This window comes from Platichthys flesus, chromosome 4 (assembly GCF_949316205.1).
Source record: "Platichthys flesus chromosome 4, fPlaFle2.1, whole genome shotgun sequence".
NCBI classification, from domain to species: Eukaryota; Metazoa; Chordata; class Actinopteri; order Pleuronectiformes; family Pleuronectidae; genus Platichthys; species Platichthys flesus.
This window is the reverse complement of record NC_084948.1, coordinates 18,467,823-18,492,836: the sequence shown is the minus strand read 5'-3', so window position 1 is coordinate 18,492,836 and position 25,014 is coordinate 18,467,823. Positions and strand designations below refer to the sequence as shown.

The 25,014-nt window shown below is 42.2% G+C and overlaps 1 protein-coding gene across 1 annotated transcript in view; it reads right to left on the bottom strand.

The window, feature by feature from the left end:
- Window positions 1-25,014, bottom strand: part of LOC133951335 (protein jagged-1b) — a 42,736-nt gene that overhangs the window by 15,885 nt on the left and 1,837 nt on the right. The window contains exons 2-3 of the mRNA XM_062385213.1: window positions 21,625-21,960; window positions 3,953-4,010 (exon numbers count right to left, since the gene is read on the bottom strand). Coding sequence (XP_062241197.1) covers window positions 3,953-4,010; window positions 21,625-21,960 — 394 coding nt within the window. The remainder of the gene's footprint in view (window positions 1-3,952; window positions 4,011-21,624; window positions 21,961-25,014) is intronic.

Sequence of the window (25,014 nt, the reverse complement as noted above, 5' to 3'; positions counted from 1 at the left end):
ATGTGTGCGAGTGTATGTCTGTGTGTATGTGTATGTGTGTGTGTGTGTGTGTGTGTGTGTGTGTGTGTGTGTGTGCGTGGGATGGTGGTGAGGATGAAGGGAAAGATTGTGAGATAGTAACACAGAAAGGAAAGGGAAGCCACGTTGGACGTAAGTCAGTGATGGAGAGACAGTGTGTGTATGTGTGTGTGTGTGTGTGTGTGTGTGTGTGTGTGTGTGTGTGTGTGTGTGTGTGTGTGTGTGTGCGTGCGTATTTGTGCGTGTGTCAGTGTGTGTGTGTGACAGAGACAGAGGCAAACAGAGCCAAAGAGGAAGGGAGGCAGCTATTAGCAAACACACATAACAAACTGCCTGATGGAGAGATGAGATCACTGTGGTTTGACACAAAGGAATGAAAACAGGGGCACATATTGGCCAGAGTGCGTGTGTGTGTGTGTGTGTGTGTGTGTGTGTGTGTGTATTTAAGAGAGTAAAAGAGGAATGGGGACAGAGCGGACACTGAGCAAACTGTTAGCTCAGCCATGTAGTCAAATCTGAGGGCCCACTTTTCCTAACACCCATCACGCAACTGCAGTGCATTGTGGGTTTTTCATTATTTTATGACTCCGGCGTGTCAAAGGGCTAATTTCATCATCACCTCTTCTCTGCCAGAGGAGAAGAGCAGCGGAAGCTATAAAAAATAGCCGCATTAGCAGAGAACAAAGCAGGGAAGGTGCATAACAGAGTTTGATTTCCTCTGTAATGTGATTCAATGAGATCCAACAACATGTGAACACAAGAACAGAGAGAGAGGCTGAGAGATAGTGAGAGAGGCTCGACTACGATGTGAGAAAAACAACAGCATGAACACCTCTTTGAAATCACACTTTCAGAGACCTACAGGGTTTGTATCTGCAGGTAGACACTTGAATCTCTCTGGCCTCTGGTGATTGTCCACACTGCCTAATATCAACTGTGAAATACAAGCTGCAGGAGAGGCCACACCTCTACTCCACTTTGTATTCCACAGAAATCAATACATGATTGCAAACCAATGCATCGACCAGGTAGTGATTCTTGATTTTGTTTTCTGTTGTGATGTTTCCATTGCAGCTCCAGTGAACTCTCTGTCGTCTGGATAAAAGCACAAAGTCTAAACATGTGTCTTGAATTCTAAAGACAAGCTGGTTTACATTATAATGCTTTAATATTGAAGTCCACTTTCTCTCCAGTGGCGGTTGCAATTTTGTGGTTGCGAGTGCTGCCTCAATACAGTTGACTCATGGGCGACCACAGCTGCGGATATGCACCCAGAATGACCTTATACACAAGTTAACACAGGGTTAATATGGAGGAAATTAAACTGCTGCTACTTTAACATGATTCTAGTAGATTACACATAGCACGGTGACACAGTGGTTAGTACTGTTCCTTCACAGGAAGAAGGTTCTGGGTTTGAACCTGAGGGAACTTTCTGTGTGGATTTGGTATGTTCTACCTATGTTTGCATGGGATTTAGCTGGGTACTCCAGATCCTTTATAGTCCAAAAGCAGCATAAAGCAGATTAGGTTAATGTAACTAAATCATCTGTATAGGTGTGAATGTTACTGTTAATGGTTGTCTGTCTCTGTATGTCAGCTGGTGATACCTCGCCTCTCACTAATTGTCAGCTGGGATTGGCTCCATCGACCCCACGACCCTTAAAGGGATGGTTCACCCAAAAATGAAAATTCAGACATTATTTGCTCTGATGGAGGAGTGGGTGAAGAGTTTGAGTCACCCTGGGTTCAGGGGTAAACAGTGTTCAAATCCAATACAAGTGTAGTAACTGGGGACCACTTCTTCAAACAGCAGAAAAAAAACATAAAAAGCCTCCATACTGCTCCTGTGGTCTCAATAAAGACCCGACAAATTAAATTAGAAACGTTGTCATTTACACCTTGTTTTTAGCCTAAATTTTCGCTGTAATCCTCCTGGCTGGAGCCGCGTGTACACACACACATGCTCTCGCCCAATGAGATCAGCGAGAACTCGCATCACGAGTTGCGGTTTCTTACGGAAACTCTGTAGATAATAGATGTGTGTTTACCCCAAACATTAAAAACGCCAAAATTAAAAACACCCTGAGTAGAGTGTCTGACCACAATAGGGGACGGGAGCGGTGTTTTTATGTGTGGGTCCCAATTTCATTAGTAAGGTTAGTATATAAACAACAGTTTCATGCTTTCATCTACTTGATAAATGTGCAGAGAAATGTTGTACAAATGTGAGTGATGTAGGTCTCAAATTCTTCAAAAAGTCCTTCAAATGTTAAAGATGAAGTAAATGTGTATATAACAAAAAAGCAAGTATAAACTGAGACCTGAGAAACTTTAAGTAAACCTCCAGCAAAATGAAATCGTTGTTTTGTTGGACTGCATTACTTTAAGCTAGGTGTACTTAATAAACTGCCTAATGAGAGTGAATGCAAAACTAAATAGTGCTCACACAAATGACTTCAATGAAACAGTCCCCAGGTTAGATGAAAAAGAACAGAGACATTCCTGAACTCACACACTAACAGTATTATAAGAAACATTTCAGTTACGCTCTCTTGTGGTTCCACTTCCAAGTAAGAGGGTTTAGATAATCTGGCTAAACTGTTAGTCCGTTGGCAATTTGTCTGGATATTTCTGTTTATTATCCGGCTGGAAATTAATTTTACAGATCTCAGTGAATACTTTGGGGAGTTAATCATAAGAGAAAATAATTAGGGCAAAAACTGTGTAAACAAAACAAAGGCCGGAGAATCCTCTGCACATTAACACTAGCAACATTTTTATTTTGACAAAACTCAGTGAAGGTTTTGTGTCGATGCACACAGAGCATCGTATTTCTCACTATTTCCAAGGAGACACAGTCGGGCTCAGTAATCCTTTCTGATGAGCAGCCAGGCCTGATAAGTCCATTCAGACTGCTACAGGACGCCCGTGTTTGGGCTGAGCTAAGCCGGCGGCCTAGTGAATGGCTTTAGACCAAATGTAAAGGCTGTCAGTGAGCTCCGGTGGAAACGGCACATAATGCAAACAAGATGTAAGAGCGGTGCTGGAGGACAAAGGGAAGGAGAGATGGAAGAGGACGGGAGAGACGGACACAGAGACGGTGAGGGATCTGTGGTGCAGCTCTCATTATCTCAGCTATCTTTTGGATACGACCACGGTCCCTCCCCTGGCTGAGAGCGAGGCAGAGGATGGTGGGATGAAAGGGAAGTCTGTGGCATGACAGGAATGAGGAAAGCATACGAACATCTGTCTCCATCCTTGTGTGTGTGTGTGTGTGTGTGTGTGTGTATGTGTGTGTGTGTTTGTCTTTTTATAGCATGCAGCTCACATTCCCTGTCATGGAGCTTTTCCTGATTATGAGGAGAAACAACAAGGAGACGAGCAGGAAATTAAAGGGTCTGGATAAAAGACCCTCTAACCCTGACGATCACAGACATAAACACACGGAGGATATTTTCACATTGTTTCACAATGTTGAGGCACACTTCTCGTAAACAAGCCCTCACAGCATTGTTGCCTTTATAAATGTTGCTCGATGAAAACAAATCTTTTCTTGGTGACATGGGGAGAACACTGTCTTACTTCCTGACACATGTTTTACTGTGTCGTACATCATAACGCAACAGGAGGCTTTAGAAAACAACATGTAAAAGATCACCAAGAACCACAAAACAGAGGTAAAAACCAAACTGCACTGACAGCTCTAAATCTAACTGAGTCAGAGTTTACTTTGGCTGGAGACGATTTATCAACTTTTTCCAACCAGATTCTTGAAAAAGCTATTTTGATACTTCAACTCCTTGGTGATGTGGTGGAGAAACAATTTGTAGGACAGAAGCACAAGGAGAAGGAGAAACATTCATGACAAAAACATCAACACACAATTCCTCTAAGCCGCCAGGCCCACAAACATAGAGAACTGTATCTTCACCTGAATCTGCTGTGTCGTTATCGTAGTCCAGAGCCTCCAACACGAGAGAGAAGGACTTCTGTTAAGGAAACACAGAGAAAATATCTCTCAGGCATGTGTCACAAACATACATCTGAGTTTAACATCACATTTAACTATTTTAAACAGAGTCTAAATCTACAGATAAGAACTATATTCACGATCCAGATTTCACCAGAGGGGCCCGGAGGTGAACTTCTGGTGCCTGAAGACTGTGAATACAAGTTTCAAGCCTTTAAACATTCATCGTTGTTTTTCAATATCTCTTATGTTCATCTCCTGAAGTTGTTTTTGTAGATGTGGTCTCGAATCATGTTTTAATTTTGTGTGTCTGACCTGAATGTGAATGAAACTGATTAAGCACCAGTCTTTGGTTTGATAGATTTATGAATTTAGAATTGTGATTTTGATATTTGGCATTACTGATTACCAAGCCTATGAAAAACATGAGCTACACAGGTAAAACTGTTGTTGTTCATCTCCACTATAGGTACACTATCAGGTACAGAGTGTGTAGGTGTCTGACCGGTAGTAAAATGTGGGAAAACTGCTTGAAAAGTTGAAATTGGTGAATGTGCCCATAAGATTTGCTGTTGTTAAAAATATAATTTAAGTAAAACTTGAGCACAGAATATATCAATAATGAATTTCTGTGAATATATCTGCATGTGAAACAAAAATAACCTGTGCTGACACATTTAATTACAGATTTTATTTCCACCTCTCCAACCATCCAGTGTCGTTACATATTTCTGCAGGTATGGCCAAATGACAACACACAACCACAGCTATTTTCTACACATTTCATTACTTTCACAATTTAAGATGTTTACTGGCCCATATAGGCAGTATTTGTGTCAGAATGAATACGACCTATATCCTGCATGCATGTTTCAAGAACACATCGACCTGCAGCCTTATAGAGATAAAAAAAGGGAGGGAGGACATCCAAAAAACCTGTTCATGAGCATGATGCTTGATTGTGCTCTTCTTTTACACTCTGCAGCCTGGCCTACAGCTTGTATTTCTCCTCGATGGCATTGGCATTGACTGTATCATGCATTTACAATATACATGACTACATTTGAATATGAATATTTATTAAAATTCAGATTTGAATGCATAGATAATGTGAGTGTTGGTCGTCCTGCAGCTAGGGGACATCTTCATATGACGACTTTGAGCTTAAAGAGATTTCACACTGGAGAGATAACAAAGGACATGTGTTTTTTCTTCCTTCTTGTTCCCTTTTCTGATGCATAATGATTCAGACCAACACTTTCCCCTACAACTCTTTCCCTCTCTCTATCTGTCTTTCAGTTCTCGCTCCATCGACCCATCCCTCCCTCTGTGGAACATGCCGCTGCCTGCCATGCAAATCTCTTTCCGCCCTGTGCGTGAGGCTTCTCCTGAGGGGGCGCATGGATGTGTAGTCCCGTCTTTCTTGACGGAGCGCGCAGCCAGAGGAGGGGATGAAAGGGAGGAGAGGAGGCAAAGTATGGAGTAGAGGGAGACGAGTAAGATGTGAAGTGAGGGAGAGAAGGATCCAGTGGGAGGTAAAGGGCAGGAGGTCTGCTCAGTCACTGAAGTTATAGAGGTGAAAAGAGGCAAAGGAGCAGAAGAGGAGATGAAGGGTTGCAGTGGAGGTGCAGTAATGTTGGGGTGAGAAGATTGGTGTGGAGAAAAAACTGAGTCAGGGATTTCTGGCCAGTGTGTCTGTATTCAACAGATGAAGAGATTGGAGGAAAGAGTGCGCAGGATGATTGTAGAACAGGAGAAAAGGATGGAGAAAATATAATTACACAGGCAGTATGTAAGATAAAGGGCAAAGGAAGATAGATGGAAAATGCCACTGTGGCAGCTGCAGTGGAATAACGATTTGTACGACTCCTGGAGTTTTCTTTAAATGTGATAAAGAAAGAGAGCGCAGAGGTCGGAGGGAGGTGAAGCAGCACAAGATAAAAGAGAAAAGATTAGAGCAGAAGACAAAAGAGAGAGGATGAGACTAGATAAGAAACAAGTAGTAGGGGAGGTGGAGGAACACCCACGCAGTATTTAGAAGACATGGTGCTAATGAGATGTGCTGGTTGCAGAGGGCAGGCAGCCAGTTCATTAAAAGCGGCAGATTGCAGCTCGCCCACAGATGGGCCAGCTGGAGTCAGTAAGCTTCGGATTAAAATTCTCACCTGAAGTCATCTTCAGCATTTAAGATTCATATCTGAGTGTGGTGAGATCCTGCAGTCGACTAACATCAGCTCTGCAAAGATGCAGTGGAGGAAGAAGAGGCTCCCCAAATCATTTATAAGTGAAAAGATAGATATTAGAATTATAATGACTTCAAGCATTAAAGTAGAAATTCTGCTTCTGCAGAAAAACTGCAGAAGCAGTATTTCTATATATATATATATATTACATTATTAGATGGTGGCACGTTGGTGCAGTGGTTCCACTGTCGCCTCACAGCAACACAGATATCAGTTTGAACCTGAACTGTGTATCGAGTGTCTGCGTGGGTTTCCTCCTACAGTCCAGGTTATGGTTGATGGAAACTGTAAATTGCCCGTAGGTGTGAATGTGAGTGTGAATGGTTGTTTGTCTCTGTATATTTGCCTGTGATATGCTAGGGACCTGTTTCGGGTCTATAGCCCAACTCTCATGCAATGGGATGGGATCCACCCCCTTGAACCTCATCCTTCCGACTAATAATGGAAGGATATGATTATTAATTGATACTTTATCCAAATTAATTTTTTTTGTTGTAAATGCTTGAGATGGAGTTTTCTGCCAAAGGCACGAGACCCCTCAGATGGGTCAACATATGAATCTTACGGGTCATGAGTTGTTTAATTGGGCAGGAAAGAACCTGCCCAAAAAAACGAATCTGTTTTACCCCATTTTTCTCTTTTTTTTTAAATAGATACTTTCTCATCTTTGGGCCACAAACACATATTTAAATAAAACAATTTGAAGCATTAGAAGTAAAATGTTTGATTAAACTGGTTCCAACCCACACAGACAATATCTTTTACAGTCTAACAAGTAAAAAATATTTCACACCCCCTGGTTTATTTATAACTACTCGAGCCACAACTCTTTCTACAAAGTATTGTGTACAATCCTAACATGAACTACCACTCAGATAACTGCAGAGGAGAAATATAAAGTAATATAAAAAGGAAGTCAAGTGAAGTAAATACAGTAGGAGTGCAAAAGGTTGAGTCGCTCTCCTTCCAGGACCCTGCAGAGTAAAGGTTGCAGCAGTGTATAATCAGCACGTCTCTCCTGCAGCAGGTTGATAAATGTTATGTGGATAATATGCTGCTGGACATTTTGACAATATGGACAATTATGATGAACTGCCCACTAGTGCAAAATGCTCACACAGCATTACCTCAGCGCTGGACTGCTCACAGACCTCTGAGCCTTATCATCTTTCCAATCGCTCGTCCTCCCTCGGCCCTCACCCTTCCTTCCATCCTCTTCCCGTTCTCTTCCCTCACCTTCTTCTGCCAGGACACTACTGCAGGTTAGGACCCTTAGGAGTCTTTCTCTTTTCTTCTATCTTAATCCCACACACCTCAATGCACACACCCTCACCTCTTCGCTAACAAGTGCATGCAGCCAGGTAAACCATGATGCAGTCACTGATACAGGAAGGGCGTATCAGCGGTCTGTCCTGTTTTGAAGGCTGGGGTCTTGTACGAAAGCCTCGAGAGGGTCACATCAATCATGGTTACCAAGTTAGAAATCACAAAAAGCCCTGATAAGACTTTGTGAACAGATCACCGACAATGACTGCTTCCTGACAACCTCTCCAAAACACACACACATTCACACGGACAACGTGGCAATTCGTTGTTGCAATCACAGCGTGACGTCAGAAAGGACATCTCAGGCCAGGACAGGCGGAGTGGTCTGATACAGGGTTTCAGGATAAAACAATACGCACAGAGAGGAAAATCAAAAGGTGAACAGAACAAAGACGAGGCTGTTAAGATCACAGTCAAAGATAATGTGCTATTTTTACCTCCTTCTCTCACGAACATGTCAGTGTTACTTGTACCATTTGTGGTGATAATTGCCAAAGTGATGACAGCAAGGAAATTACCTAATGGGAAAGGTGTACATGTGTGTTGAATGGGCAGAGTGTGTGTGTGTGTGTGTGTGTGTGTGTGTATGCCTGCGTGTGAGTATGTGTCTGAGCATTATTTTGTATCCACTTTAGCCTTGTGAGTGTGGGAGGAAGTGGCAACGCGTTGTCCATCCTTGTTTACAGTCTTTGTGAATAAGGCCCATTACACTTGACCATCACAACATATTTGGCCTGAATGGACACATGTGCCTTTGATGATGCTTAATGTCATGTTTAGATTGGGGATTCAAACCTGTTATTGTGAAGGAAAATGTATATAATGTAAAATGTGAATTCATACACAACATATCAGACACAGTAGCTATATGTAATCATATAAGTAACCATAGTTGTCAGCTATGTCCTGAGCAAAAAGTACATTTTCAAAGTGGATGTTTGATTTCCTCTAAATCCAGTCAGAGCCCAAACTCATTTCATAACTCTCGTCCACTTCAAAGCATTAATGATTGTTTTGTCTGCAACATCTGAGCCTGATGTCTGAGCTCTTGTACAGTAACAGCTCATTTTCACTCAGACCTCACACTTACTGTTGCTAGTCCTGAGCCGTGCAGATGGTCTGAGCCTGGCATGGCCGGGGAGAGAACAGGGGTTTCCCAAAAAACACCAGACAACATCAAAACATGAGTATTAGACAGGATGATAAGTCTGCCCTTCCCTCGGGCTGCAGGCTGTCTGGTCGTCTGGCCCCGACCCTCCGCCTGCAGCCTCACATCAGTCCAACAAACAGCGACAAAGCTCAGGATTAGAGCAAACTATGCTTATTCAAACCACTGGGCAGACATTTGTGAGGGCATGAAAATTGTATTAAGCGAAGGGTTTAAAAAACTCATACTTGTTTTTTCCATCCTACAAACATCACTGCCTCCTCCGAAGCTCCACTTCCCATTCCTCGCCTCCAGTTTCTCAGGCAGCCCCCGTCCCCTCCATGCCATCCCTCCCTCTCTATCTCTCTCTTCCTCTCTATCTCTCCCTCTCTCTCTCTCTCTCTCTCTCTCTCTCAGACATGGGCAGGGTAGGATATCCCGACAAAGCCGGGCTGTACAAACACAGCTCTACGACAGGAAGGACTCCCAGCCCTGAGAGAGGAATTTCCCCTCAGAGCACACACACTAATGCATACATGCTTACACACATACACACACACACACACACACACACACACACACACACACACAATCACACACATAAATACAGGTTTAAACCATGCACACACAACCCTGACACACGCAGATGGATTCAATATTACCTTGGTGCCAATATCTATGTCTCTATATACCATGCTTTCATTCAGCATTGAAAAAATTAGTCCACTTATCGCAACAGAGATTGTAGTGTGTCATTTGTCAGTTGAGACAATAGGATTTGTTTTGACTTTAAACTGTGGAGTCCCAAAAGAAATAAAACTTAAATTTTTTAATTTAATTCACTTGGGATCAATTGTCCTGCCATTCTACTTATTTAATCTTTTAGCTCAGTTTTTGTTCTCGACCAGATGCTAGATGCTCAACTATGGAGCAGGATTTAAGGTGAAAATAGCAACATAAAGAAAGGATATGAGCAGTGAGAATGAATCAAATTAGTCGATCTTTACACAATGAGGTGAAACGTAATATAAAGCTCTGTAAAGCCAAGAGGAGCTGCAGGTGATAATTATCTCTTGGTTCATCGAAGCCTCTTACATTAAACATTGTTTTCACATTACCATTTGATAGTTCATTATATTTAGCCATTTTATACTCTTTAATAAAATAACCTTGATTCATAATTCATTAATTTATTGAGGAATTATTATCAGAACTTGCCAAGTTGTACACTTGCCTGCAAATCAATGCCACATTTTTATATGTTCAGCTGACCGGCGAGTTAGCAATTTAAACCAAATTACATAGTTTAGTTATTTAGGTAAACTGCCTTGGAAATAATTGGATAATCCTAAAGAATTATTGAACTATTAAATATTGTTGTTACCACAAAATAAATATCAAACTATAATACTATGGACTACAGTTAATCATAAAGAGCATATAGATTTACTTCAGTTAAGCTATCAGTTGATATATTATTAATTCAATAAAAAAGTTCTACTATTTATTCACCAGCTCATTTGATTTGATTAGTAATTATTAATGGTCTTGGCCAATGTTTAATCATTTATGTTTTCCGTGCTTTCACCAGGCAGCACCACCTCACCACCTCCTGCTAATCCATATATACAGTAACAATGAGCGACGGGTGTGTTCATGTATTCAGAGCAGTGATTAGTTCAGGGAGACAGATGCTGGTTCACTTACATATTAATATACTCTCTCAAAAAGTAAATGACTTTCTCCTAGAAGGAGAAAATAAAAAAAATAGCTTTTGTCTCCATCTTTTTTAACCGATTGTTCGGAGATGAAACATCTGTTTTTAAAACTGCTCTGTATGTTTTTGGTTAAGCCTTTATGCAGTAATTAAACCAACTCCCATAATCCTCTGTACACATTTTAAACATCAATCAACACAATAAAAAAAAGCTTGTTGTTTGTATACACCTGTTACATCAGAACGCTCAAGTAATTACAGACGCACACAGGCAAATAGACTGAAATCAACACACAAACACTCTCACACACACACGGGCGCGCACACGAGTATGCAAACAGTTGTCATGACAGCAGCTGTGTCTGTGCCGGATTGGATGGCTGACACCTTACCTGCACTACCAATTAGCAGCAGAGGTAACCACAGTAACAATGACATTACTATTCCAGAGACAAAGCTGCAGGTTCACATAATTTCGAGATGCAGACATATAAACATGAGAGTATATGTATTTTTGCGCCAGCATGAAATTGAAATGTTCTCCGACCTCTGAGGCTGCTACAGCACGTGGTTCTCGGTTTATAACAACAGATCAAAAAAATGAATCTCTTTGGACCATCTTCTTCGACTTGATAATTTTCTTAATCCACAAGAGACACACCCGCTGTCTCTGCTGGATCAGGACGTGGCCAGTGCCCAGGAGAGTAAGCCACAGGATCTTCTGCTGGTTGATTTGTGAATTTCTGCGGATATGAGCCAAAGCAAGTCATCTCCCTGTCCTCAGGTGGAACACACACACACGAGACAAGGAATTAGACCCCTGATGTGCAGCCATCGACCCCACCCTGCACCGATGACCCCGTCTCTATAATTACATGTCTCTGCTCTTGCATTCTCGCCGTCTCTTCTGTTTTTCTTTCATTGTGAACATAATTAGCATCAGACTATATCCTCCCCTCTTTGCCCTCACTCCTTTTCAATTTACCCACAGCCACCGCTGCCACCATGTCACCCAATCTGTCTTCTTCCAAATTCAGTGTGGAGCTATACATAAAGACAGCATTAAAAGTCATGTATTCAGAATCCTATTCAGTGACACTACAAATGTGTTATCACCTCCAACTGGTGCAACAATATATAGTTTGTTTTCTGTTGTAGTGGGACAAGGTGGAAGTACTTTTAATCCATCTATACAGTTAGTTAAGTCCAGCAACATAGGGGTCAAGCCCCCTTCAGAGGTTCACAGGATAAATCTAAACTGTCCTGATTTACGTAGTGAAGGAAAAATAAGTTCTCCCACTAAAAAAAAAAAAAATTTATTTTTTATTTTCTTTAAACTTTGCTCCTCTGTAAAATATTGTATGATTGACTCTTTCATAGGTATCTAAATAACAACATCTGAGAGGTTTAGAGGCCAAATGTCTGTGTGGAACAAGAACATCTTCCACTACCCTTTTTATACATACACCATAATACATAATAAACACCCCCCTTCCATACACACACACACACACAAACACACGCACACACTACCTCATGCCGCTTATGATTCTCTCAACAGTGTGGATGAGCCATCATGACACAAACACGCCCCCCCCCCCCCCACACACACATCCAAAACACCTGTGCCCCCACACTGAGATCATCCACCGACCGCCCTGCACCTTCCTCCCTTATCTGAGTCTCGCTTCCTCCTTCAGTGAGACGCCCCTCTGCACTGCTTACATCAACTTTACCCTTTTACCCATTAATCTCCACTGTTTCTACCACCCTCAACCCCTGCTTCACATCCCCCCCATCACAAGCCAGACTGACACAACCCCACCCCCTCACCCCCTTCTCTCCGACTTCCGCAGGAAATTACCTCGTCTAGCCACTGGATGCTTCACAACCACGGCTGCACTTTCAGAGTCATTATGAGTGAGAAAATAGAATGTGGGATGTGTGTGTGTGTGTGTGTGTGTGTGTGTGTGTGTGTTGCCAGATTCCTCATGTCTTGATTAAACATAAAGTCGGATTATTTTATAAGACTTACCTTGTTTAAAAGCTGAGTTAGAATAATTCTTTGGTTTTGTCAGACCTGACTTTTAAGTGCCTACAGACTGTGATCAACAGACATCGTTGACACTCTCCTGTTTTTTAAATCATACCCAAGGCCATAACTGACCATATGGACACATACACTGACATGACAAACTGTGGAAAAACAGGAGTAGCTAAAACATTTACAATGCCTCTGCTCTATTCAAATGTCCAAGTAAGTGATGAGGGTACTTTGGCTTCCACCCATCTGTTTTTTTGCACTATTTAATTCTTGTGCATAAAGACATCTGTAAATTAGAAAAATCTTGTAATATCACAAAAACACGTTTCAACTCTGAGGCTGAGAATTGAAAGTTAATCAATAAAAAAAGTGACAAATTGTAATGGTAACTAAAAATATGTTCGATTTTCTGTAAAACTATAGTGAGTCAAAGGACGATCTTTCATATTTATTGTAAAAATATAGTGAGTCGTGTACGATACTTCATATTCACAGTGAATCAAACATTTGAGTGTGTTTAGCCCTGAACTCAGCACCGACCACTTCTGATCATCCTGACACACATGAACCATGAGACTTAAACATTCACATATGACTCAAGCTTAAGTGTGGAGGGAAAACAAGACTGTTATGTTCCTAATGTCAATACAGGCAACCAACACAAATTTCGAATATTAATCTCCATCATGTTCTCAATATTGTCTTTCCTCTTTGAGGTTTGGTGCTATTTTGATTGTGTCCCCTTGTTTTCTGCCTCTTTTTCTGTAATGGTTTGATAGCACTTGACTGGAAAATTGGAATCACCAGTGGTTAATTTGCCCAACCAGCTCCTGATGTTAGCACAATGGCAGTGGATGGAAACAAGCGTTGTTTACAATTTTCTTTTGCCAAATGTCATGAAATGTGGGCAAAATCTGCTCTAGATTTGGATGGAAAAAACCCTGGTGCAACAGAAAGCCACCAGACAATGGCGGAGGCAGCCAAGTGGGATACTGTCCATCCATTATCCTTATCCGCTGAGGGTAAGCTGACATTTGGGCAAGATGCAGGATACGCCCTGGACAGGTCGCTAGTGTATCACAGGATGAGACAAATAACCCGTCATGCTTACATTCATGCGAATTCATAGTCTGTAATTAATCTTAACCCAATCTGCATATCTAGAATGTGGGTAGCTGGAGTTTCTGGAAAAATGCTCACACGGACACAGGCAGAATATGCAAACTCCATGCAGAACGATCACAGGGAAATTCTAACTGAGCAGAGCCCTTATCAAATGAAAGTGCGTGTGTCGGACATTTAATAATATGTCGCAATCCGAAACATGCTGAGACTGAGACATGTTTCTTCAGGTTGGTGAAAGTGGTGAATACTGAACTGAAGGATGTATGGGAATTGTATGAATTAGAAAATCATGGACATTAAAGTGGCACTTGTGATTATTATTTGTCTTCTCTGCTGGAATATGTGAGCTAGATTGACAGCCATACAATTAACTTCTTCAAAAAACACACCATAGATAACCGTAAAGAGGATTAAATGGCTTTTCAGTGATTGGATGACAGGTAGAATAAAGTGGGGATCATAAACCCCATCAGACAGACAGAGAGAGAGAGAGCATGGGCCTATAATGATTTGATAATGAGACACCCTGATGTAAGTTTGACGCACCACAGGTAAGAACATGAGTTTAACGGACCAGAGCCGGAGGGGAATCATGAGACAGGCTTGAAATCATCAAGAGGATATATACGGAGAACATGTTTCCCAATGTGACAGCTAAAAATGTTTGTGGTTGTTCCTGTTAGGATCGGAGAACACAAGAGACCACAGCAAAACGGGGAGGATTTATGACGGCTGTGGTGCAACGCTGCCTGGTCTGTGTAATCCACAGGGACGTGAACATCACAGGAAAGCAGAACAACACAACAAGGAGAACAAAAGGTTCGCAATGAGCGGTTCAAACGAGAGAGGGCGAGCAAGGTGACGTGTGAGAGATGTTGGAGGTGGAGAGAGGAGATGAGATATGACAAGATTGATGGCGCTGAAAGGAAACTATTTGCTGTGTGTCCTTTTAAAGGGCTGTCTACCTGAAATCTGCTTCCAGTGACACACAATGACAGATCCACAGACAGGCGTACACTGTAGTTCCACAGCCTTGATGTAAATCAAGGCTCCTTTGCCTCTTTTCTCTATTAATAAAGTGGCTCCCGCTCTCAATCCAATTTGCACACAAATGAAATCATTAAAACATGCTTCCCTGGAGATGTTTACCCCCGAGTTATAAACTTATCTCTAAAAAACACAAGCTGCAAATCCTCAGGGAATTAACCTTCTTTGTGTTGCGTGTGTGTTGGCTGATGAATTCATGATCTGTGCGTTTGGGCGTGTCTGTCTCAGGGGAAAATGAAAAGGCTGTGAGGAGAAATGTGCATGTATATTTGTGTGTTCGTATGCGTGCGCGCGTGCACAAAGCTGCAGTTGTGTACGTACAAACGAAGTGCACGGCAGTATCAGCGTACACACAGGTATGCGAGGCTGTGTTGCAGTCAATTAGGGGACAAAAGAGTCAGGAGCACAAATGGAGAAAGAGTGAAAGAGAGACTCGGGAGGGAAAGAAAGCTCTGACTATGCTCCTCTGTGTTCGATTCCCTCCACTGACTTCCCGCGGCTCGGCTCCCACACACCAGGAATGCACAGGTTTAGACAAAGTGTGTGAGTCAGTCCTGTACGATGATGTCTTCTGTTTAGTTTCAGTAACGGAGAGCAAATGCATTTACTCAAGTACTCTACTTAAGTAAAATGAGGTACAAGGTTTGTTTGACAAAGATTGTGAAGGAGACGTAAAGGAAACATGGCGAGAAGGTTGGGACGTGACCTGGATCTCCTTCAGCTCTCATTGTGAACACCGAATGGGCGTTAATGCAATCAGTTCTAAATTATGTACAGAGAGTAGAATAACAGTGGAGAACATAGAAACTAACATAGAGCCTGGAGCTACAGCTGATACACCTGAACTTATTTGCATGACGGCCACATTTTGCATGTTGAACTCAGTGACGTGCAGGAAAAGAGGCTGTGAGAAAGTGCTTAGAGAGCTCCAGCTAAATTCCCCAGAAACCCACAGATATTCTCATTGACTCCTCCTGTTGTCTGCTGCCATACCCGACACAATAAATAAGCAATTTCACATCCAAGACTTACACATGAGCAACTCAATAACAACGAGTCTGTTCACAAACAATTTCATGATTGCTCTGGATATTAAACAGGGACGAGACTGTGACTGTGCACTTATGAAAACTGCGGTGTGGTCTGGGAACAATCTAGAAAAAAAGTGAAGTGAATACACTATTTGTTGAGGATGATATTATTGAAAGCAGTTGTCTTTGTTGGACGGCTGACCGAATAGAGAGCGACAGAAATAATGCTGAGAGAGTATGACAAAATAATGTTACATATCAGAGGTGAAAAACAACAATATAGTTAATTACTATTGTATTTAAATATAATTCATTCAGTTAGCGTATAAAAACCACACATCAAGCCACCAAGTTATCTGCCCGGAATATCTTGGCATTTAGCTTTGGTGGTAATAATACGAATATATAAAAGACAACTACGTAAATGCAGGATGGATACATTTAATACAAAATACATTTACAGCCAGAGACAGTGTGGAACAAACACACACATGCACACACACACACACACACACACACACACACACACACACACACACACACACACGGCCGTGTCTCAATGACTTCAGAGTTATTCTATCCATATTTACTACTAACCTAACCTACCTACGTATCCTAAACATAACCTTAACTGAAACCAACATTTTACTCTAATATACTTGATCTAAACATAACCTTAAAACAAATCTGCAACTTAAATTCTAACCATTTACTCTATGGGGACGTGTTTTTTGTCCCCATACAGAAGACCCATTATGTGACTAAACGGAGGTTGGTCCCCACAACATGACTGGACCACACACGCACACACACACACACACACACACACACACACACACACACACACACACACACACACACACACACACACACACACACACACACACACACACACACACACACACACACACAGTGAATGAGACTCTTTCCCAGGAACAGCCACCTATGGCCTCTGGCGCTGAACCTGACCATGAATGATTTTTTAACACATGATGATTATAAACGGTGGGGACTTCACTTTGTTCGCTTCATGTGAACAGTTTTTCTATAGCAGCTATCATATTGTCATTTGTCACAGGGGCATTTAACCAACAAAAGAGCAGGTCTTAACCAGACCTTGATGGACTAGTTCTGAGTCACAAAAGTTCCGGAAACTTCAGATGCAGTTCCCACATGTGTTTAAACAGAAGTCTCATGAGAATGAATCTGAATAAATATGTTAAGTATTAAGCACAAGAAACATCCACAATCTATCACCACCTAATAATCAGCTTTGCACTCCAACCGACTTTATCTTTTCCCTCCTGGTTCATTCACATTTTTGTTCCTTGTCGATTAACAGATTCATCCGGAACAAACTCTATCTTGGCAGCTCGCTCTTCTTCCCCTCATCATCCAATCAGGTTCAACAGTGAAACCGCAGATGACCTTGCGGTTATGAAGTCTTTGAACTTTTCCAGTCTCTGCGGAGGTGCCGCAGCCAAATCATACCAGACCTAAGAGTGTCTGTGATTTTAAATCTGGGGTCAAAATGGAGCCACGTCCCCCAGACTATTTGTGAGATTACTGCTGACCATGAAGCGAAGCTAAAATCTGGTTTAACGTCCAAAACCAGACAAAGGAAACAGCAAAGACACGCTGTTACATCCTCTTTCCTTCTGGTTTTTCATATGAACAGGATGGTTAACCTGCACTGTCTCCAGAATGAGGTATCAGGTTATGTTGTTCTCATGATATCTTGTGATGTATTGGGACTTTTTATGAATTTTCACACCTACTTTCAAAGGTTTATGTTGACATTTTGGGAAATTTTAAATTTGGGTTGGATGATCAGACCAGTACCCCTCAATGTCCATCACCAGTACGGAGCTATAGCCAACAGGGGATAAGCTCAGCAAAACAGAGCAGATTTCCAGAAACTCCAGAAAATGTCTGGACCAAAGTTTCTGAACAAACTCTGCAGTTCTTTTTTCACATATGAAGAACGCAGCAGAAGATTGTCCACATCAGACGTGTTCACAACAATGTCCGAAACATTAAGCCGAGGGAAAGGAGCATGCAAGAGGCTGGACATGAAGTTTCAATTCCACTGCGGAATTTACGTGTTTACTACACATCGATCGACACCGGCGTTGGCTCACATCCATAAGAAATAAGAAAAACTGTCTCCCGCTGTCCCTTGGTCCATCCATGCAGCCACCAAAACATTGAATGTGTTGTTTCCACTGTGTATAGCCTGCTCTGTGATGTTTGTTTAATTAAGCCCCTCAAAAATGTCTTTAGATCGAAATGTTGCTCCATTTATCGATCTGTCCATGTTCATTGCTATGGTCCCTGAGTGATTGTCCCTCGATTCCTCACAGCGATTCATGAGATATTTGTCTTCTTCCAGTTTTGAGCCCGCCGCGTGCTAGAAACCTCATCAACACGCCCACTCCCTTATTGTAAGTTATCCAGACATTTTCGGGCTATACTGTCACAGGTATAGTCGTGTGATGTTTGGATAGAGTTCAACTTCTCTTTTCAGGGTTTTAAATGTTTACAACACTGAGATAGAGCCAGTTCTTAAACAGTGACATCAGTACATGGCCAGAGCTTTAACCAGAGTGATCACAACAAAGACTTAAGAAAGCCTAACAGGGATGCAACCCTCCAGGCAATCTTGATAAGATTATACTCAAAATAAACACAAGAAATTACAACTGTGAGCACATACATAAACAAGCACACACAGACACACAAACACACACCTATTTCCCGTAAGAGATTAGTGAAAGAGTAAGTGAGAGAGGGCAGGGGACAGAAAGAGCTCACCTTACCTCCTAATGACTACACTCACCTGTTCATCCCCTCACCTGGGGCAGGGATATCACTCTCCCTCTCTCACTCCCTCTCACCCTCCCTCTCCACCCTCCTCCTCCCGGAGATGGCCAGATAAAGCGAGTCTTTCAGCCGAAGACGTTGCCGCTGTGCGACCCAGCTCTCTCTCCCCTGCAGCCCAGCCCGCCCTGCGGCCCGGCCCTGTAGCCAATCCAGGTAGGCTTTCTGACGGGGGAACTTTCTCACACTCTCACCTGCCAATCACACACCTTCCCGATGTACAGCAGGAGGAAGAAAACACAAGGAAAGTGTGACAGACACACGCTGCATGCATGCAGGCACACACTCACATACACACACACACAAAATAAACTGTCCACAGATAAGGGAAGGTAATTGGCTCTGGGACAAAGAGTCTCACAGGTAAATGGGCTGATACTAATCAAGAAGCAGAAACCTAAGAAGAACTCGGTATTACATTCTTGTGTATGCTGGTGTGTGTGTGAGAGTGTGTGTGTGTGTGTGTCTGTTTGTGTGTCTGTGTGTGTTTGTGTGTGTGTGTGTGCTCAGCTCAGTGGGGATCGGTAGTACTCTTGGACGCCCAAGGGCCCAAGTGGTCAGGGAAACCTTGAACCACAGCCTCTGTCTTTAGTCACTCTTAATGTATTCTATACAAAGTGATGCAACACAACTCGGAGCAGATGCACAACAACTTAAAGAGACATATGTCTATGAAGAAATAGAACACAAATAAAAAAGAGAAAGACATCTAAAATGACTACAAAGGGTGTCAGACTACATATGTAAAGGGGGGAGGGGGTGTTGTTCTTGTTTGTGCTCAGGGATCCATTATCCACCATGTCAGAAATACATGTGTGTCACGCTCTGTGTGTACCTGAAGCCTCGCCTGGGATTTGTGTGATATTACAAACATTATTACAACAGTGTGACTGTGAAGGAGAACCACAGGGCCTTGTGTTGCACTTCAGTTATACATTGATTATTAGAAACAAGTCAGTCGTGCTGGGAGCAGATATAATGTTGAGGAGAGAAAGAAAGAGAAGACAGCAGGAGGTCTTTTCTTTGATGGAAATGGAAAATCTAAGAAACAAACAAAACCCTCTTATATCCAGAGACAAATTGTGTCTCACCACAGGCAGCGCTAAGAAGCTTCCTCCAAATGATCATGAAAATATTATCTTTTTGTAAATGACTTTGCTTTCTGGGTGTCGTTAGGATGTCACTGCAAGCAGGCCGTTGCCATGTGGTTCATAGTTTTGTGTGTACCTGCAGCCAACTGACCTGCTTTTAGAGTCATTCATCAAAGACTGACCCACAAAAATATGTGTTATCAAAGCCCGATCACACCCACAACACGCTGCCTGTGTCTCTCTCACCGGTCTGAAGCCTTCTGGTGCCTGTTTCTAATTTGACAAATTACATATTAGGATGCTTTGGTTGTGTGGACGCAGAACACGTTGACCGAAATGCTTTTAACTTTATTTGCAATCACCATAAAATAACTGTGGTTTGTGTGTATACACATTCATATCCGCTGTCTACACCAGAAGCCCCAATATATTGGCTGTTGCCCCCAGAGGCTAATATGCTTTAAGGAGATAGCCGATGACCATCGAGGTTGACTTATCCATAACCCCAACACCATCACACCAACCCGCTGACCTTTAGCTTCTCCAAGCACCATGGCCGAGCACCTGTGTGCTTTCACTGGAAAAAGTAGGAGCCCTTCTAAATGACAGTATTTATGACACATTGACATAAGAGCTTACTCCCCTCACTGACCCTATAAGGTTTGCAGGTCTCAAATCGAACAAGTAAATCAACACTAAATCAATGGGTGCACATGATAGGACCCATTTCCTTTACAGTTTAGTCCAACAAGTATTTTCATGATAAAGGTCAACCACTATTTAAATTGGTAAAGAAGCCAACAATCTGTTTTTCCTCCCTGCATGACTGAGTAACAAGTAAATAAAAAGAGAGCGACACAATAATCGATATCTGCTTCTTGGCCGCTCTCCCCTCCTGTTGTGCTTATTGCAGATGAATTGGTCTGCTCTTTATTAAGGACATGAGGGAGGGAGCAGCCGGCGGTGTGAGGTCTGATCCAGACACAGATTTTTTCGATAAAGAAATCAGTGGGAGACCAGATGATTTTAAAGGTCACACATTTTTTCCCTTTTGTGTTTATTTAGCAGTTTTGATATAGAGGAGAAGATCCATTTCTGGTACCAAAAATCATTTCAGTGTAGTTTTATATCTCATCTTTCTGGAGTTGTAGCTTTTTGTGTTGGTAGCTGATCAGCTCGTCTAGCCAGGTTGACCTCAAGTAACAGCTTTGATCCTACTTTGCATATGGAGATGGTCAGTGAGCAACGAAATGAGCCGAATAGTAAATTCAGACTAAAACACTCTGATATTTTAGATGAAAACCACAACCATCCTTTAGTCTCTCATATTGCTGTCCTGTGCAACAATATATTGGCTTCCTGGGATCTAATGATTGTGCAGCAATTACTAATTTTTATGTCTCGTATATCAGTGACAAAATGACAACTTGATATTGTGTTGTTAATAAAGTTAAAAAAACAATAAATAAAAAAAGGTTGGATGGTGTGTACAGGTGGCATCGAAAATATTGTATTATTGTCACTTTAATAATCTTTGGACTCCTCCGATTTATCTTGGGGATCCTCGGGGGGAGTCCAACCATGACATCTGGAGCTGAAATCATCTCTGAAATTGAATATTTCATTTCATCAAAGTGTATTGATATTTTTGTGGATAAAGTCTGCAAAGTGACCAACATCTGCTATGAAACACAATAATAAAATGTTGATGATTGAATTTTGTCTGTGAACCACCTGAGCAGATGTTGTGATAAGGTGAAATACGCTGTGGTTCCTGTAATTGTTTCCATGTTGTTCAGGTCGATACTTTCACACACATGCACTGGACGATGAAGAAAGTGTAAAATCATGTGAACATGAACTCAGCCTCTGAGAGACATTGTTATTCCACACAAGCCTCACGTTGAGTGTACTGCTGTACTTGAAGCTAAGCCTGTTACCTTGGTAACCATACTGATAACCAGCACTGCCCCTGTACTTACCGGCCAAGCGTATTTGAAGGGAATGACAATGTGTCCATTAGTCCCATCTTCTCCTCTTCCTCCTCCTCCTCCGTCGTGTCCTCTGTGGCGGAGCGACTGGGAGTTTCCGCCCAGGATCCCTGTGCTGCCTGACCCGAAGGTGCAGGTTCCGGTCGAGGCGACCCGGGCCTGGTACTCCTTGAGGCAGGCTAGGAAGAAGGTGTCACATTGGTCCCTGGCAGAGCAGCGCTGTCCCCCGCCGCTCTGGAGGTCGCAGCAGTCCTCGGTCTCCAGGAAACCGTGTGGGTTCTGGAAGTGGCGGATCTGAAGTTCGAACATCCCCACAGCCAAAACAGCCTGAGACCGGACAGAGAGGAAAGACACAAGTGGTTACATCAGGTTCTCATTGGTACATAGTGGTTCAAATCCAAAACAGGTGAATTCAATTTAAGGGTATATTTCTAGTCCAGTCTGCACACTGAGCCCTTGTGTGACTTGGATTTTTTTTTAAATGGCAGCCTTTTTCGTGTAAGGAGTCAAGTTTGATTAAAGAGTTTTCTCTACCCAAGATTACCGTAAATTCAGCAGAATAATAAGCAGAAAGATAGAAACGATTAAAGAAATGTTCCAGGGTTATACCAATAAAAGCTGGTAGAGGACACACACAAACACAGACACACGCACACACACATACACACACACACACATTGGCCAAGACCTTCAACTGACGGTAATATTAGTCGCAAAATTGAGCATTAAGGTGGTTTAAATTAAAGTTGACAAGTTACATTCACACAATTGATTACTTTATTAAAAAAAAGAAATACAACTTTATTAATTTATGTGTCACTAACTCTTAGATTTTTTTATTTTTTTGGTGAGGAAGAAAATCCCCAGTTATCAACGTATGAACTGGAAAAGGAACCAGATCGCCACTGTGTGTCACGTGTGCTCATCTTGCTCATATAGACCTTACATATAAGACATAAGACATAAGACGGATAACAAGAGGGAATATTCACTAGTAAAAGTCAACCTAACAGCCTATAGTCAAAATAAAAAGTGCTGAGGCATAAAGAAACTGTGAGATCCAACATACATGCTTCTATAACATCTCACTACTTCTGGGAATCTGCAGCGCTTTTTATCATTGGTTTATCAGTATGTTACGAAAAAAGAGTCGTCAGAAGATTATATATATAGGGAACATGACCATAGATATAGGAAACATGACCATAGATATCGGAAACATGACTATAGATAAAGGAAACAAGAGTTTCTCATCCTCGCTTAGGATGTTATGTTTTCATCTGCGTTTTTTTTGCTTTTTTTCGCAGCTTTAAACAAAAACTCCTGGACGCGAGCCATGAAACTGTGTGTTGGCTAGAAACCTGTGATCATCCAAATGATAATCTCTCATCTTTCTTTCTCTCTTTCTTTACAACCACTCCCTTCTTATTCCCTCTTCCCAGGGGACGTTGACACTGGGAACCTGCTCACACTCCTTTTCTCTCCTCTTCCTCCTCCTCTTCCTCCCTTCTTTCTCTATTTGGGAACAAGCTGTAATGCTCCTGTCATTTCTCTTTCTGCGGCCATCATCTCTTCTTTTGCATTGTTTCCGTTCTGCTTTTCATCTGCCTCCTTTTCTTTTCTCTGTTTAAAGATGGATGGAGGACACACACACACACGCACGCGCGCGCGCACACACACACACACACACACACACACACACACACACACACACACACACACACACACACACACACACACACACACACACACACACACACACACACACACACACACACACACACACACACACACACACACACACACACACACACACATACACACACACAGTAGATTTAACAAGCCCCCCTGAGAGTCACGGAGCAGCAGGGTCAGGTATGTGCCTGCGTGTGTGTCTGTGTGCATGTGTGTGTGTGTGCCTTTGTGTGTGTGTGTGTGTCTGTGTGTCACTGTGGCCGACAGACAATGGATTTGGCTTCTTCCAACAACTGCAAATCCCCAAAAATAAACCGCTGTTATCTCTGTTTGTCATGAAACTTCTGCTGGTGAATAAATCTGAATAATTCACAGCCACAAACACTAAACTAATGATCGCTCATTACTGTGGGCCCCAAGAATCAAAAATGCGTGTCCCCTGCAGTGTGGTGCACTCAATCATGGACGGTAATCACCAAGACCAATGAGATCTCATGTGTCCGCCAGAATCTCAGTCGCCCCATTGTGTGTGGTTGTGTTGTCCCTCTGCTGCACCCTGTCCCTGAGAGGGGGGGTGGTCAGGGGGATGGAGGGGTGCAGGGAGGGTGGACTCATCGACATCAAAAGGCTTGTGGAGATACAGTGGCGCTCATCACTCTACATCGTCCTTTCTTCCTCTCCTACTCTCACTGCCTGAGCCATTCCCCACATACCAGCATTTCAGCGCTTCAGTCTGACCAGAGAGAGGGAGACGGAGGGGGGGAGAGGGGAAGAGAGGGGGAGAGAGGTCCCAGCCGAGGCTCAAAGCATCTCTGCAGGAGTGCTCTGGAAGTTAAAGGTTCACTACATAAAAAAACCTGAACTTTAACTGTGCAAAGTGGGTGAGACCGGTCGAAAAGAAGATAAAGAAAAGGTTAAAAACCAAAATAACCCATAACAACAATAATAATAAAGATAATGTCATCCTGTCAAACAAAGGGCTGGAGGTGTCAGCTGGTCCCAGATAATTTTCAAAAGTTCAACAGCAATTAACCACAAATATTTACCACCATTTTCTTTGTCCATAAGTATCATATGTAATTACTTCTGTCACCATCAGTGGTTATTTGTGTGTTATTTAGCAGCATTTCACAATAACTACTGGAGAAATTATCATGAGGCTGGGTGGAAGGATGTAATAAGGGTCTGGGAAGAGTCCATTAAATGTTGGTGAAGATCTGGATCATGCTGCTGACATTGGGAGATAGGGCGTTTTGGACATTTCATAATTTCCGCAGATAATAATTCAGGGATCTTGATGAAGACAATCAGGCATATTCAGGGAATCAATGAGTGTATGCAGCTTGATTGAATTAAATGGGAATGTTGGGCCTTGGCTTAGGTATGTGTGTAGTGTCATTCTACTTATATTTGGAAACAAACTGATTGGGTTTGTCAAATACACATTTGTGGCACATGAGCAAATAAAATTTAAGGTTTGATTCTTGATTTATCATAGAAAATGTTTAAAAAGAAATCCCTATATAAGCAGAAATCCTGCTTTTCGGCTTTTTCTTGTGTTATATGAGAATAAAAAATGGTTTTATAGGTACATTTTCTCTCTGTTGAGATTAAATTGATTTATTTCAGACATAAGAACTATGACAGAAAACAATACAAAAATTAGAAACTGTCCAAACTTGGGAG